Source organism: Jaculus jaculus, chromosome 9, assembly GCF_020740685.1.
Source record: "Jaculus jaculus isolate mJacJac1 chromosome 9, mJacJac1.mat.Y.cur, whole genome shotgun sequence".
NCBI classification, from domain to species: domain Eukaryota; kingdom Metazoa; phylum Chordata; class Mammalia; order Rodentia; family Dipodidae; genus Jaculus; species Jaculus jaculus.
The window spans coordinates 51,791,044-51,809,197 of record NC_059110.1 but is presented as its reverse complement, the minus strand read 5'-3'; the positions used below and the strand labels follow the sequence as shown (position 1 = coordinate 51,809,197).

Genomic DNA, 18,154 nt, shown 5'->3' with positions numbered 1-18,154 from the left:
TTATTTACAATTGAAATTTATGATTGGAATTTGCCACCAAATCCTATCTCATAAGGAGAGATGTTAGCAGCCTTCTTGTTAAATCATCCTGATAGATGTGAGAGCTGGACTAGGAGACAAAAAAGAACTGAACTGTCAGCAACACAGACACATTATGAAAGGTGCTTTTCATGGGGACAACTGATGAGACTGATGAGATGCTGGGTCCTACCATAAAGTAGTGACAAATCCAGGATTATAACAAAGGTCCCAAGCCCCTAACAAAAGATCTTTTCCATATAAGTCTATATTGATATACAGAAGGGATTTAAGTTTGAAAGTGATTTCTTGATGACTCTATAAAATGAAAAGTACTTGGATATTTAATCAAATTTACTTAAAGTAAGATACTCTATGATCATCTGGTATTACAGTTTTTTGTTACATATTTTACAAAGATTTTTGCCAATAGGAAAGAACACAGACTAACACTTACCCATTGTAGGAATCAGCCACAACTTTTTGAGGTGAGATAAGGGAAAGTGGAGTAATCTCCTCAAGATTTGAACAGTTCTCTAAATCGCAGACATAGACCTAAAAAATCAAAAATACCAACAAGATCAATGTCTATATTCAATTTGGCCAAGTATTTCCTGAACACTTGTTATGAACTTAGAATTGTTATAACTGAAATATACAAAGCACACTTAAAGGGCTTTTGACTTCATTTTGAAAGTGGAGGACAACTACCATGTATGGACAAATGAATGGCTTTTGAGTTCATTTTGAGGGTAGAGGATAGCTGCTCCTGTGTGGACAGATGAATGGCACCATCTGTCCAATACTGCACATGTAGCATAGCTTGACAAAATGACTTATTATTGGAAATAAAGAGGGTGCCACTGTTATGTTTATTGGAGTGAATTAGGACTACAGGAGCACATAGTTATATTAAAATTATACCAGGAAAAACAGGCCCAAAAACTTGTTGGACATTCCAAAGAAAGAATGAAACTTCCTCACCTGGAACCCTCAAAAAAGTGAACACCCAGTATTGCAATGCCTACAGTCTTAACCAGCCTGTCAGGTGACCACTCAGTATGTGTTGCCATCACCTTCATATTGCTGTGATAAAGGACCCAACCAAAGCTGGAGAGATGGCTTAGCAGTTAATGTGCTTGCCTGTGAAGCCAAAGGACCCATGTTTGACTCTCCAGATCCCACATAAGCCAGATTCACAAGGTGATGCAAACATGCAAGGTCACACATGTGCACAAGGTAGTGCATACATCTGGAGTTAGACTGCGGTGGCTGGAGGCCCTGTTGCAGCAATCCTCTCTCTCCCTCTCTCTCTCTCTCTCTCTCTCTCTCACACACACACACACACAAGAAAGGCCAGTCCATTGGGCTTGTCTAAATAAAAAGAACATTCCATGAGCAGAGGCTGGACATCACCTTCAGACCAGTACCAGGTGGACAAAAGCAGCACGGGTATATGCCAAACACTAGCAAGGGTAAGCTGGTTATAATACCTTTAAGCCCACCCCAATAACACACCTCAAGCAAGGCTTCAGTTCCCAAAGTTCCACCAACTGGGATCCAGAGATTCGAAAAATAAGAGACTATGGGGGACACAAAATTCAAACTACCAAAGTGTGCATGTCAAGAAATGTCAACCTGCTTCAGAAGCTTTAGCGTGGCTCAGTCCTTGATGTTGACATGGCCTACTCAATGGCCATCTACCTGTCCATCCTTCTGGACCTGTTATCCATCCATCCTTTTCATCTGTATATAATTTTGCTCTTCACTTCCCCTTGTGCTAGTAGTTTAGCTCTAACTCTGTAGCCAGACTCTGGCTAGCATCCAGGAGCTTCTCCTGTAGGCAGTTATCTTATCAACACAGAGACTTTTGCATTTCTAGTTGTTTCCCAGCTTTGACTCTTCAGACCTCTTTAAAACTCTCCACTTTTTTGTTCATTCTGTAACCTACACCTATGGGTATATCTGGATACTGTGTGATATGTAATGTGTAATTTGAGAGTTAATATTAGTAAATAAGATTGGAATAAAAAAAATTAGCCTAGCATGAAGGTATAGGTAGGATGATCACTAAGAGTTCAAGGCCAGTCTTGGACTACAGAGTAAGTTCCAGGTGAACCTGGGCTATAGTGAGACTTTACCTTGAAAAACCAAACCAAAAAAAAAAAAAAAAGTTTTTGTTTGCTTAGGCCTGGGCTTTCAAGAAAAGTGGGAGTATCTGACAAGTTGCTGCCTTTGAAACTATACCTTTTTAATTTGTCATTTGATAACTGCTGGCATTGTAGAAAGATACAAGCATGTTCATCTAGGTTTCTGACATAGCAAGTTCATGAAAATAGACCCATATGATTCATTGCTAATTTAGTGTCTATAAGTGTCAATAAGTATTTGTTCAATGATAGAATTGTGTTTACACACACACACAGTAGCAATAGCTAGTTATTTATTTTAAATACTCAGACTTACCAGTTCATTCATGATGAAATACATTCTTTGGTAAAGCCAGTCTATGGAGATGGAAGAGATTAATTCTGAACCTCTGTAAGAAATTCTCAGGTCAGATACATCAGACATGTTGGCCACCTCCTTTACCCATATAAGAGTACCTTCAGAGAAGTAAACTATTTGCTGGTGGAAATTCACTGATATTCCTGCAAAAGCCATGGAAAACATACACATTGTTAATTTTTGTAATGACCAATAACTTTCTTTTTAGTCCTTTTTAAAATTATTTTTGTTAGATATGGATATACTTAGTATGCAAGCAACACATGTTGGTACCATCCTTTCCCTCATCCTTGCCCCTTTTCCAAAGATACTCTCCTCATTGGGGATGCAGGTCAACCCCATGGAGATTGTGATGACTGATAATTTTTATTAAAGGGAACCTATGACTTAATGTTTAAAAAAAAAAGAGCAGAGTGGCTCCCAGTCAAGATGGCATCCACCCAACCATGCCTCACCTCCCAGGGAAGAAAAGGCAAGATATGTAGGGTTCACTGGGGGTTATAAGGGTTTGTAGATCCTAGTAGACCTCCAGTGGGAGGGCTCAGAGGAGCAAAATAGGGAATTTGCTGATTCCCATGATCTCAGGTTGCCCACCAGTCCCCCAATCCCCTCAAACAGCCATCCTAGTGCAGTTCCAGCCCCAGGTTCCTCCTGCACGAAACACAGGCTAAGTGGACCCAAAGAAGCAGGGTAGCATAGCTCCACATGTGAACCCTGTCCCACTCACCACTCCTGTGCACAGACCAAGACCAGCAGGTTAGCGTGCCCTCAGGGTCCTCCATGCATGAACACCATCCTACTTGCTGCTGTCCCCCATCCCCATGCATGGACCCAGGCCAGCAGACTAGTGTTCCCCCAGGAGACCTCCATGAGCAAACACCATCCCACTTGTTGCCATTCCCCACCTCCCACCCCTGTGTGTGGACTCAGGCAAGCAGGCTAGCATTCTCCCAGGGGACCTCCACATGAATGCAGTCTCATTTGCTGCTACCCCCCACCCTTGCAAAGACCCAAGCCAGCAATATAGCATTTCCCCCTCCCTAGGCTTTTCCTCTTACCCTTTCTCTAGGTTTTCCCACAACAGGGGACCACCACACCACCCCCACACATCACCTGAACCTCAGCAGTCCCAATACCTACCCTGCCTTGTCACAGGATAAAGCAGTCCCATCCACTGCCTGCTAGAGGGTCCCAACAGATACACTATCCTATCCTCTCACCCCTCAGCATCTCAGAACCACCATGCATTCCCATCCATCCCCCTCCACAGCACAGCTGCAACACTAGTCTGCTTTGTGCCATTCCTACTTACACCCTGTCCCATCTGGCCAACTGACACACAATCCCATATCCCGAATCACGGAAAAATAAGACCCTTCATCAGGTCTGGGGGCTCACACCAGAGCCTCATGGACTTCTTCCCTCTGAGCAGACCCCATAGCCATCAGAAGCCTAGTCAAAGCAAACATAAAAGGGAATAATCACTGAAGATACTTCAAGCTTAGCTTCCTCCTAAATTAAATAAAATTCCTAAACTGTGACAGGCAGACCACAATGTATAAAGAATAACATGAAAAATCAAAGGCAAGTAAATCCAACAATGTTTCACAGTCCCACAATGGATGTGTCTAGTAAAAACATAGAAGAGACAATAGGATCATAATCCCAAATTAAAGATACAAGCCATACAACCCTAGCCAAGAAAATAGCAGAACTTGCAAAAAATCAACAAAGGGCCAATAATTGTATGAATACTGCCCTCGCTAGATTAGACCTAACAGAAAAGAATCAGGAAGGGTTCCAAAGACAGTTAAATGATCTGAAGGACCTCAACAACCAGCTTGTTAAGCTCAGTGAAGACATAAATAAATGCAAGGATGAATTCTAAGAAGCATTAAGAAAATCAGAAAATGACATGAAAAGGGAACTTGACAGAGGGATGGAAACAATACATTAAGAAAAGCAATAGAAAGATACAAACCAAATTGAAAAGCCCAAAACTATAGAAGCTCTCAAGAACAGAATCAGCCTTGTGGAGGATAGAAACTCATAACTGGAAGACAAAGCAGAAGAAACAGTTTATGAGTCAAAACATTTCAATAAGTTCAAAAAAGTTTGTGAACAGAACATGAGGGAACTGTGTGATCCCCTTAAATGTCCCAACATGCAGATCATGGGAATACCAACCAGAAGGGGAGGAAATTCAGACCAAAGGCATGGAGAACTTATTCAACAAAATTATCAAAGAAAACTTTCCCACTCTCTCAAAAAAAGTCCCATCAAATTACCAAAAACTAACAGAACTCCAAAGAGACTGGACCAAAGGAGAAATACTCCAAGACATATTGTCATTAAGACCCTAAACATCGATAACAAAGAAAAAGTCCTAAAAGCAGCTAGGGAGAAACAACACATTACATATAAAGGTAACGCCATCAGAATTACTTCAGACTTCTCAATAGAAGCCCTAAAAGCCAGAAGGGCCTGGAATGGAACACTGCAAAGTCTAAGAACTTAAGTCTTCCAACCCAAACTACTCTACCCAGCAAAAGTATCCCTCATAATAGAGAAAGAAAAACTTTCCACAATAAAACTCAGCTATACAACTATATGAACACAAAGCCAAGCCTAAAGAGAGTACTTCAGGGAATTCTCCCCACAGAAGAATCAAACAACCAACCTCAAGTACACACAAGAAGCAGATCACAATAACAAAACTCATAGAAGGCACAAAAAACTACAAAGTCCAAGAAAACACCAAACCACATAAACCACCACAATATGGCAGAGATTAGATCAAACCTCACAGTTAGTACCCTAACAATTCACCCATCAAAAGAATTAAGCTAACAGGTAATATCAGAAAATCAGACCCCCTCAATCTGCTGTCTTCAAGAAACCCACATCACCACTAAAGACAGATGCCTTCTCAGGGTGAAAGGGTGAAAAATGATAGTCCATGCATATGGAAATAAGAAACAAGCAGACATAGCTATGCTAATATCAGATAAAATAGACTTCGACCCAAAAGCAATCATAAAGGACAAAGAAAATCACTTCTTACTTATCAAGTGAATGATCTAACAAGAGGATATCACAATCAACAAATTTTATGCTCCAAACACAGGTGTACTACAATTCATAAAACAAAACCTACTTCACAACAAAACAGAAATAACCACAAAACCATCATAGTTGGAGATTTCAATACTCCACTATCAGCAATAGATAGATCATCCAAACAGAAAATTAACAGGGAAGTAAGAGAGCTCAACAATATCATGGCTCAATTAGACCTAACAGACATCTATAGAACATTCTGCCCCAAATCCACAGTTTATACATTTTTCCCAGCAGCCCATGGAACCTTCTCTAAAATAGATTATATTCTGGGTTATAAAGCTTGTCTCCATATATTTAGGGATATTGACATAATTTCCTGCATGATACCAGATCACAATGCTGTATTGCTAGAAATTAACAACAAAAGATGCACCAGGAATCCCACCAGTTCCTAGAAACTGAACAACACACTTTCAAAAACTAAGTGGGTAGTGGATGAAATGAAAAATGAATTTAGCTGGGCATGGTGGTGCACGCCTTTAATCCCAGCACTTGGGAGACAGAGGTAGGAGGATTGTTGTGAGTACAAGGCAACCCTGAGACTACAGAGTGAATTCCAGGTCAGCCTGGGCTAGAGTGAAACTCTACCTCAAAAAACCAAATAAATAAATAAATTTTTAAAAATGAATTTAAAATTTTTCTAGCCACGGATGGTGGTGCACACCTTTAATCCCAGCACTCGGGAGGAAGAGGTAAGAAGACCACTGTGAGTTCAAGGCTACCCTGAGATAACATAGTCAACTCCAGGTCAGCCTGAGCTAGAGTGAGACCATACTTCAAAAAAAAAAAAAAATCTAGAATTGAATGACAACAATAACACGATGTACCAAAACTTATGGGATACAATGTAGATGGTCCTCAAGGAAAAATTCATAGCACTAAATGCCTTCATAACAAAGACAGAGAGAACCTAAATCAATAACATAACCATCCACTTAAAGACATGGAAAAACAAGAAAAATCCAACCCACAAAGGTCCAGATGGAAAGCAATAATAAAGATCAGAGCAGAAATTAATGAATTGGAAACTAAAAATACAAGAAAATTGATGAAACAAAGAGCTGGTTCCTTGAAAAAATAAACAGGATTGATAAATGCCTGGCCAATTTGATCAAGCAAAAAAAAAAAGAGAGAGAGAGAGAGATTCTTCAAATTAACAAAATTAGAAATAACAAAGGAGAGATCACAGCAGACATAAGTGAAATTGGGAGAATCATTAGGAATTATTTCAACAACCTCTACTCCAAAAATTGGGCAATATGGAGGAAATGGATGAATTCCTGGACACATACTGCCTACCAAAGTTAAACTCAGAGCAGATTAGTTTCCTAAACAAACCTATCACACCCATCAAGATGGAAAAGTAATCAAAAACTTTGCCAAAAAGAAGAGTCCAGAACCTGATGATGTCTCAGTAGAATTCAATCAAAACTTCATGGAAGGATTGAAACAATTTTTTTTCCCAAACTGTGCCACAAAATCAGAGAATAGGGAAAGCTCCCCAAATTTGTATATAAAGCTATTATCATCCTAATACCAAACCAGGCAGAGATGCCACAAGCACAGAAAACAATAAGCCTATTTCCCTGATGAACTTGGATACAAAGATCCTGAACAAAATTCTCACAAACTGAATTCAACAACACGGCAAAAGCATTATCCACCTGGATCAAATGGGCTTCATCCCAGGAATACAGGGGTGGTTCAACATAAAAATCTGTCAATGTAATACACCACATAAATAAGCTTAGACACAAAAGCCACATGATAGATTCATAAAATGCCTTTGATAAAATACAACATCACTTCATGACCAAAACATTGGAGAGAATAGGCATATCTCAATGTAATAATGGCTATATATAAAGTTCCTAAAGTCCAAATAATACTTAATGGCAAGAAAATGAAGAAATTCTATTGCAATCAGGAACAAGACAAGGTTGACCACTCTCACCTCTGCTCTTCAACATAGTACTGGAATTCCTAGCTCAAGCAGTAAGATAGGAGAAAGAAATAAAATGAATACAAATTGGAAAGAAAGAAGTAAAGTTAGCCCCATTCACAGACAATATGATTCTATACATAAGAAACCTGAGAAACTCCACCTCAAAACACTGAAAGGTGATTAAGTCTCTCATCAAAGTAACAGGGTACAGAATCAGTGCATAAAAATTAGTAGCCTTTCTATGTGCAAAAGACAAAAATGCAGAGAAAGAAATTAGCAAAATTTTCCCATTTTCAATAGCAACAAAAAAAGTACCTTGGAACATTAACCAAGGATGCAAAAGACCTATACAATGAAAACATAAAAACACTCAAGAAAGAAATTGAGGAGGACATGAGAAAATGCAAAGGCCTCCCATGCTACTGGATAGGCAGAATTAACATTGTGAAATTGGCAATCTTACCAAAGGCAATATATGGATTTAATGCAATACCAATCAAATTCCCAGCATGGTTCTTCACAGAGATAAAAAAAAAAAAAAAAGATCTCAAAATTCATATAGAATTACAGAAGGCCTCATATATCCAAGCATATCCTTAGCAAAAGAAATACATCTGGAGGCATCACCATACCTGATATAAAGCTATATTACAAGCCATAGTAATAAAAACACCATGGTACTGACATTAACAAAAAAAGGATTATAGACCAATGGAATAGAAATGATGACCCAAACTTTGGTTCAAGTAACTACAGCTCATTGATATTTGACAAAGGCCTTAATAATGTAGGCTGAAAAAAATACAGCATCTTCCACAAATGGTGCTGGTTAAACTGGATAACCATATGCAGGAAAGTGAAACTCAATCCACACATCTCACCATGCACAAGAATCAAGTCTAAATGGATCAAAGACCTCAATATAAGACTAGAAATTCTGCTATTACTGGAATTAAAAAATAGGAGGAACTTTTCATGATATAGGAATTGGAAAATACTTCCTGAACAAAAGCCCAGTAGCTCAGGAACTTAAACAATCACTCAACCATTGGGATCTCATGAAGCTGAAAAGTTTCTTCACAAACACACAATAAGCAGAGCCAATAAGTGACACACAATATGGGAGAAAAATTTTGCCAGCTATACAACTTACAGAGGCCTAATCTCTAGAATCTACAAGGAATTCAAAAATCTAAACAATAAAAAGTCAAATACCCCTCTCACAAAATGGGGCAGAGAACTGTACAGGGAGTTCTCAAAGGAAGAAATACAGATGGCAAACACATACTTAAGAAAATGTTCAACATCCCTAATCCAGGGAAATGCAAACTAAAACAACTATAAGATTCTACTTTACCCCAGTAAAGATAGCAAACATTAAAAACTCTAATGAAAACAAATGCTGGCAAGGATGTGGAGAAATAGGGACCCTCATTCACTGTTGGTGGGAATGTAAGATGGCACAACCACTATGGAAAGCAATATGGAGACTCCTAAAAATGTTGATTATAGAGTTACCAACCGACACAGTTATTCCTTTACTGGACATTTACCCCAAAAGCTCCATTCCTCACTTAAGAGAAATTTGCTCAACCATGTTTGTAGGTTCTCAATTCATAATAGCTTAGAGTTGGAATCAACTCAGATGTACATCATGAGACAAATGGATAACCATGATGGAATTCTACACAGCAGTAAGAAAAAAATGACACAACAAAATTTGAAGAAAAATGGTTGAACCTGGAATAGATTATTGTCAGCAAACTCACCCAATCACAGAAAGATAATCATCACAACATCTAAGTCATCTGTGGATCCTAACTGAATCTGCTTGAGATTCTGACATACCTAATAAGCATCTCAAGGACTGCACAATAGGGAGGGTGAGGTAGGAGGGGAGGGTTCAGGTGGGGAGCAGACATAAAACTGGACCCAAATGGCAATTGTACCATAAAATTCTACATCCTAAAAGACAGACTAAATGGCTGAACCTTCATCAGGTCCTTAGAGGGAATACCTGAATCACAGGGCCCTTAAGAGTATATGAGTATATATAAGAGTATAAGACTAACCTTGATCATCTCCTGTTTCTCTTTCTCTCTTTCTCTCTCTCTCTCTCCTCCCTCTTCTCTCTCTTTTCTTTTTCTCTTTTATATTACCTATCTTCATCCTACCTTTTTTTCCTTTGGTACTGGCCTGAAACTCCCAGTACCAGCATGTAGTTAATATCCACAATGAGCTGTTGATTAGAGATACCTACAAGTTTTCCCAAAAGAAGATATATTTCTGTCAGTATACTTGATAACCTACCAAAGGTTAATGATTAGACCCTACAGCTGAAGCCACAATATGGTGTTGTTATGGAACATGGAGTGACCTGCTGGAATCTGGAAGACAGTCAGTCCCCAGACAACTCATCTAGTGCCAGAAGGTGCTACAAGTGCAACTGGGAATTATGACCAACATCTGTCCAAGCAACTTGTGGTCTAAGCTACTCAGCAGCAAACAACCTGACATCATGCTCACACAAGTGCAATAGTGGCATACAGCCATGGTGGGTAACTATGTTCTTGATTTGGCTAATGGATCCACTCAGTGGAATGGAACCCACAGGTGGATCTGGGAAACAAGTCAGAACCATATCTAAAACATGAGCCTGCTTTCCATTATAAGACTCCCAACAATCGTGGGCTACAAGAGGGCCTACACCTATTAAATTCTCTCTCAAATAATAATGGTTATCCCATTTAACTGGTGCTGACTTCACTCTCCATTGGAGAATTTGAGTCTCTTTTTCAGATGTATGCAGAACCTGAAGAACTCCTCACCAGTACCCCAGCTGAAACCAAGAGTAATTGGGGAAATGAGCAAGAGTGCTGCTTTCTTGGTGACCCTGGTACCAGCACAAGGGTGAAGGAGACAGATACAGAGAATACCCCACTCCTACCAACCAGATATCACTGAAATAGACCTAAATGAACCCAACATGGCTCAGGGAAATTTGCAGAAGAGGTGGCAGAAAGATTGTTAGAGCCACATGTTCAGACATTATGCTCAGAGACATTGCCTGCTCCCCATAAGTGATGGCTAACCCTACAACTCACAACCCACATTCCCCAATGAAGAGGGTCCCTTTAGAGGGCGAATGACAGGGAAGAGGCTAATGATGGTACCAACATAGCTTTATACACACTGTGTATATAACTAATAAAAAATAAAAATAAAAAGATCAACGTGGTATTATTTTTAATCCTTTCAATATACTTAATACATGAAAATTATATTATATTTATGCACATATGTGTAAATATGTTGAGCATTTGCATGATGTATATAAAATACTAGAGTTTTAAATTTTTATTCCTTAAAGAGAGAGTATGGGAATTTCAGGGCCTCTGGTTTCTATAAACAATTGCAAACACATGTTCTAGCTTGTGTCTGGTTTTGTGTGGGTACTGGAGAATTGAACTCAGGCCATCAGCCTTTTCCAAGCCCTTTGAACCATTGAGCCATCTTTCCCACCCAAAATAGTAGAATTTAAAATAGTATATTCTAGAAATATTCAAAAAAGTATATCCTGGATTGAGGTTGTAGCTTCATGTTAGAACACTTTCTTAGCATGCAGGAGATGCAATGTTTAATGCCCGGTCCTACAAGGAAGAAAAGACAGAATAATAGCTTGCTCTGGAAATATGAGAAAAAACTGGAAAGGGGGTGCTTCTTGTTTGGTGTGGGATTTGTTTGTTTTCTGCAAAGATTAATTCCAAGCCTCATACCAACTTAAACATAACATATACCACTAAGCTACAACTCCAGACTACAAAGCATTTTTAATATCCCTCTAGTCTAATTATTGGGAAGACCCAAGACTTATCAAAGGAACAGATGAGTACCCAGCATTCTATGAGACATCTTCATCACACTCACTAGGGATCAGGGAACATTAGGAAGGAGGTGGAAAAAAAAAATTAATGCTGCTCTCACCATTGGTCAGAAAAGCTTCTTTTTGAAGATGCTGTGGATACTGGGGAAATTCAAAACTCATCAACATGTGAAAAGCAAGAGGCTGGTGAGAACTCAATGTTAATGAGATATCACTATCATGCTTTCCAAAAATCAAGAAACATAGTGAAGAGGAGCCAGAAGGGGAGGAGGAGGAGTAAATTTAGACAATGTCCTCCTGACATGAAATGACCAGTACATTCATTACTTCATAATGGATGTCATTACCTCCACAAAACTTGGACAATATTAAGTTTTTATGTCAATATTTTTACATAGATGATGGAGGAGGACAAAAAGAGTGAGATATCAAAATAGAACAAATAAAAACAAAACAGAATAAGATAGAAGTTCTATTTGGAAATAGGAAAGATTCAGTAAAATGTGGTGGGAGAGGGGAGACAAAAGAGGGTTATCATAGGAATTATTATCAAATTAAAGTATGGTCTAGTGTTAAAATTCTTAATAAAATTGAATTTAGAAAAAATATTTCTTCTAGAAATTTCAAATATTTCTTTTTACAATAAGGAGAAATGTTATTGATTAGACTGACCTGTAATATTATGGTGGATAGCATCTGACCAAAGACAATGTGCTTCATCTACTAGATGTTTTAAAGACCTCTTTCTTACAGAACTTTTTCTGGACAAAAAGAGCCAGTGTTCCTCTTCTTGTACTAAAAAACAAAATTTATGGACAGATCAAACAATCATGCACACTATCACAAAAATTTTAATACTTCAAACAAGGAAAATAATTTAAGAAGGACTGATCAAATTCTAAGATAGCACTTAGAGATGTTTCATCTGTGATATGATATCGTCATATCACATTATACATATAATGTATTTTATGATTGTGGTAGGAAATGTAATGGTAATCAAATAGGATTTGTGTGGGTGTGCCTTAAACACTCCCAGAATAATACCACAGGAGATACTGTGCCATTCTCAATATCTTGCTCAAAACGACAACTCAGACGTCCGGCCAAGATGGCGACCACCTAGCTACGCTGCAGATACCGGGGAAAGAAAGGCAAGAAATTAAGGATTATCACGGACTTCTTGCCAGTGGGAGGGCACAGAGTGGGGAAAAACAGGGAACCATGGATCCCCTCTCGGGTGGGTAGTCTATGCCCCCCATACAGCCGCCACGCCCCATGACCCAAGTGAACACGCACCCACCAGCCCATCGCGCGCCCACCAGCCTGCTGCACTGACCACGTGGGGACCTCCACTGCTGTGCTCTGATAGCGTGCGCTAGCCAGCCAAGTGGTGCACGGTTCGCACACCTGTGGGAGTCACCTCTGCTGTGATTAGGCAGCTGCCAGACCCCTGCTGCTGTGCTCCGATCGCTTGCCCAACAGACAGCATCTGCTGTGTCCCAATTTCATGCTCGCATCAGCTGCCTCTGCACTACAATTGCACATGCAGTGGGCCCAGTCCCACAGCAAGGGCCACACAAGACCACACTGAGTCACTAGTGCCAGCTCAGGTGCCATCCCCTAGTATCCATCGCCACCCATCCCACACTCCCCTGAGGTGGGAGAGCGCAGACTGTTTGCAGGTCCCAGTGTTCCCAGCCAGAGTTTGGGCAGCTTCAGGGCTTGCTACCTCAGTCCCCTTTCAAGCTCAAAGGCAGGCAGCTTTGGTGCATTACTGGGTGATTCAAGCAACTTTGGCACCCCTGTCAGGCAGTAGATAGGCAGCTTTGACAAGAGAGAGCAAAAACACAGGTTGCTTGGCAACTGCCCCAAGATGCCTTGGATTCTCATTGAGCTAGAGCCCAGGCTGATCCACCCACCTACCGGCCCATACACTGACATGGGTAGACCACAGTGCAAAAGAAATAACATGAAAAATAAAATGCAAGAAAATCCAGACAGATCACCCAGTCCAACAAGGATTACACCTAACCAAAACATAGAAGAGTGTTTAGGATCAGAACATCAAGTGGAAGCTATGAGCAATGCAACCCTGACCAACCTACTGCTAGAAATTTCAGGAAAGCTACAAAGGACAGATTATCGTGTGGATGCTACCATCATTAAGCTAGAGCAATATGATAAGACACTGGAAGGAATTCAAAGAGAGCTAAGAGACTTGAGAGAGAGTTAAAAAAAAAAAAAAAAAAAAAAAAAAAAAAAAAAAAAAGAGGACCTCAAAAATCAGCTGGCCACACTAAATGAAAACATAAAGAAATGCAAGGATGATTTCCAAGAATCATCAAGAAAATCAGAAAATGAGACAAAAAGGGAGCTGGACAAAGCGATGGAAGTGATACATAGGAAAGTAGTAGAAAATGCAAACTTAATTGAACAAGTCCAAAACTCACTAGAGGCTCTCAAGAATAGAGTCAGTGAAGTGGAGGATAGAAACTCTGATCTGGAAGACAGGATTGAAGAAACAGTTCGAGAGTCCAAAAATTTCAGTAACTTCAAAAGCTCCTGTGAACAGAAAATGAGGGAATTGTGGGAGACACTTAAACATCCTAATATCAGAATCATTGGAATACCAGAAGGAGAAGAAATTCAGACCAAAGGCATGGACTTACTTAACACAATAATTGAAGAAAACTTCCCCTGCCTCTTAAAAGAAAGGCCCATCAAGATACAAGAAGCAAACAGAACTCCTAACCGACTAGACCAATGGAGAAACTCCCCAAAACATATTATCATTAAGACTCTAAACATTGACACCAAAGAGAAAATCCTACCAACAGCTAGAGAAAAACAGCACACCACTTTCAAAGGAAACCCCATCAGAATTACTTCAGACTTCTCAATGGAAACCCTGAAAGCTAGAAGGGCCTGGAATGAACCTCTCCAAACTCTAAGAAACTATGGCTTCCAACCAAACTACTCTACCCGGCAAAAGTCTCCCTTATAATAGATGGTGAAAGGAAAACTTTCCATGACAAAACTCAGCTTTACAATTACATAAACAAAAAAACAAACCTACAGAAAGTATTACAGGAAATTCTCTACAAAGAAACAAATATCCAAACAAAATGCCTACAAGAAGCAGATCACAATAACCAAACCCAGAGTAGACACAAAAAATTTCAAATTCCATGAAAACACCAGCACACCTCTACCACCACAATATGGCAGGGATCAAATCAAATCTCACAGTCATCACCCTAAATATTAATGGCCTTAATTCACCCATCAAGAGACACAAGCTAACAGGGTGGATCAAAAAATTAGACCCCTCAATTTGCTGCCTTCAAGAAACCCACCTTACCACTAAAGACAGAAACTTCCTCAGGGTGAAAGGGTGGAAAACAATATTCCAAGCAAATGGGAATAGGAAACAAGCAGGTGTGGCTATATGAATATTAGATAAAATTGACTTCAAACCAAAACCATCAAAAAAGACAAAGAAAGCTACTTCCTACTCATCAAGGGAAAAATCATTCAAGAGGATATTACAATCATAAATACATATGCACCAAACACAGGGGCATCACAGTTCATAAAACAAAACGTACTTGAAAATAAAACAGAAATAACCACCAACACCATCATAGCTGTGGACTTCAACACAACATTATCAGTAATAGACAGATCATCCAAACAGAAACTCAACACAAAAGTAAGAGAGCTCAACAAAACCATAGAACACTTAGACCTAATGGACATCTACAGAACGTTCCCTCCCAAATCCACAGACTACACATTCTTCTAAGCAGCCCATGGAAAATTCTCAAAAATACACCATATACTGGGTCACAAAGACTGCCTCCACATATTTAGGAAAATCAACATAATTCCCTGCATGATATCAGATCATGATGCTATATTCCTAGAAATCAACAACAACAAAAAAAAAAACAGGAATCCCAACAGCACCTGGAAACTGAATAGCACACTCTTAAACAATAAATGGATACTGGATGAAAAAAAAATGAAATTGCAAAATTCCTGGACTTGAATGACAATGAAAACACATCATACCAAAACTTATGGGACACAATGAAGGCAGTCCTCAGGGGAAAATTCATAGCACTCAATGCCTTCATAAAAAAGACAGAAAGATCCCAAATCAATAGCCTAACCATCCACCTAAAGGCACTGGAAAAATAAGAAAAATCCAACCCAAAGAGCTCCAGAAGGAAAGAAATAATTAAAATAAGAGCAGAAATTAATGAATTGGAAACCAAGGAAACAATTAAGGCAATTGAAAAAACAAAGAGCTGGTTCGTTGAAAAAATATACAAGTTGACAAACCTCTGGCTAATTTGATCAAGCAAAAAAAGGAGAGACTCCAAATTAACAAAATTCAAAATGAAAAAGGAGAGATCACAACAGACATAAGTGAAATTGGGAGAATCATTAGGACTTATTTCAAAAACCTCTACTCCACAAAACTGGAAAATGTGGAGGAGAGGGATAAATTCCTGGATGCATATCATCAACCAAAGCTAAACTCAGAGCAGATTAATGACCTCAATGAACCCATCACACTCATGGAGATTGAAAAAGTAATAGAAAACCTCCCAAAAAATAAGAGTCCAGGACCAGATGGATTCCCAACCAAATTTTATCAAACCTTCATGGAAGAACTCAAACCAATCTTTCTAAAACTGCACCACACAACTGAAGATCAGGGAAACCTACCCCATTCCTTCTATGAAGCTAGTATCACCCTAATCCCAAAACCAGGCAGAGATGCCACAAGAAAAGAAAACTACTAACCTATTTCCCTAATGAATGTAGATGCAAAGATCCTGAACAAAATACTCGCAAACTGTATCCAACAACACATCAAAAGCATTATCCACCTTGACCAAGTGGGATTTATCCCAGAAACACAAGTGTGGTTCAACATACAAAAATCTGTCAATGTAATATACCACATAAAAAAGCTTAAACATAAAAACGACATGATCATTTTGATAGATGCAGAAAAGGCCTTTGACAGGATACAACATCACTTCATGATCAAAACATTGGAGAGAATCGGCACGGCCGGTTCACATCTTAACATAATAAAGGCAATATACAAAGCTCCAAAGGCCCAAATAATACTTAATGGAGAGAGCCTGGATGAATTCCCATTGAGATCAGAAATAAGACAGGGATGTCCTCTCGCACCTCTGCTTTTCAATATAGTTCTGGAAGTTCTAGCTCAAGCAATGGGACAGGAGAAGGAAATAAAAGGGATACAATTTGGAAAGGAAGAAGTTAAGTTAGCTCTATTTGCTGATGACATGACTGTATATGTAAGAGACCTGCGAGACTCCATCCCAAAACCCCTGAAGGTGATTAACTCCTATAGCAAAGTAGCAGGATACAAAATCAATGCACAAAAATCGGTAGCATTTCTGTATGCAAATGACAAAGAAAAATGGGATCATATGAAGCTGAAGAGTTTCTTTACAGACAAACATATAATAAGCAAAGCCAATAGAATACCCACAGAATGGGAGAAAATATTTGCAGGTTATCCAACTGATAGAGATTCTCTAGAATCTACGAAGAACTCAAAAGTCTAAACAATAAGAAGACAAATACCCCACTCACAAAATGGGGCACAGAGTTGAACAGGCAATTCACAGAGGAAGATATACAAATGGCAAACACACACTTAAGAAAATGTTCATCATCCCTAATCATCAGAAAAATGCAAATTAAAACAACTATGAGATTCCACCTTACCCCAATAAGGATAGCCAACATCAAAAGGTCAAATGAAAATAAATGCTGGCGAGGATGTGGAGAAGCAGGGAAACTCATTCACTGTTGGTGGGAATGCAGGATGGTACAACCACTTTGGAAAGCAATATGGAGACTCCTGAAAAAGCTGACTATAGAAATACCAACAGACCCAGTTATACCCTTACTGGGCATCTACCCTAAAACCTTCAAACCACAGGCCAGAGAGATTTGCTCAACCATGTTTGTAGGGGCTCAATTTGTAATAGCTAAAAGCTGGAATCAACCCAGATGTCCATCATTAGAAGCATGGATAATGAAGATGTGGTATATGTACACAATGGAATTCTATACAGCAGTAAGAAAAAATGACACAAAGAAATTTCAGGAAAACTGGTTGAACCTGGAACAGATCATTCTCAGTGAACTTACCCTATCACAGAAAAAAAATCGACACATAGTCTCACTCATCTACAACACCTAACCTGAATGTACCCAAGATACGTTACATACCCAGCAAGCACCTCATAGACTAGACAATAGGATGGATGGGGAGGGTGGGGATTGCATTGAAGGGTGGAAAACACTAATCTGTACCCAAACAGCAATGGTACCATAAAATTTTACTTCCTAAAAAACAGACCAAATGGCTAAACCTTCACTAGACCCTTACAGGAAACACCTGAACCACAAGACACTGGAGAGGGTAGGATCAAGACTAACCTAAATCTAATATATCTTCCCTCCCTCCCTCTCCCCCTCTTCCCTCTCTCTCTCTCCTCTCTAACTCTTGTATATTAGTTATGTTTTTCCTCAATTTCTTTAGTGGGCACTGACCTGTAACCCCCACTTCCAGTTTGGGGCTACCATCCACAATGAGCTTTTGATCAGAGAAACCT

The 18,154-nt window shown here is 39.3% G+C and overlaps 1 protein-coding gene across 1 annotated transcript in view; it reads right to left on the bottom strand.

Moving 5' to 3' along the window:
- Ros1 (ROS proto-oncogene 1, receptor tyrosine kinase) overlaps positions 1-18,154 on the bottom strand; it is a 255,231-nt gene that overhangs the window by 177,690 nt on the left and 59,387 nt on the right. Inside the window, exons 10-12 of the mRNA XM_004651359.3 lie at positions 12,150-12,272; positions 2,485-2,669; positions 476-573 (exon numbers count right to left, since the gene is read on the bottom strand). Of these exons, the coding sequence (XP_004651416.2) occupies positions 476-573; positions 2,485-2,669; positions 12,150-12,272 (406 nt within the window). The remainder of the gene's footprint in view (positions 1-475; positions 574-2,484; positions 2,670-12,149; positions 12,273-18,154) is intronic.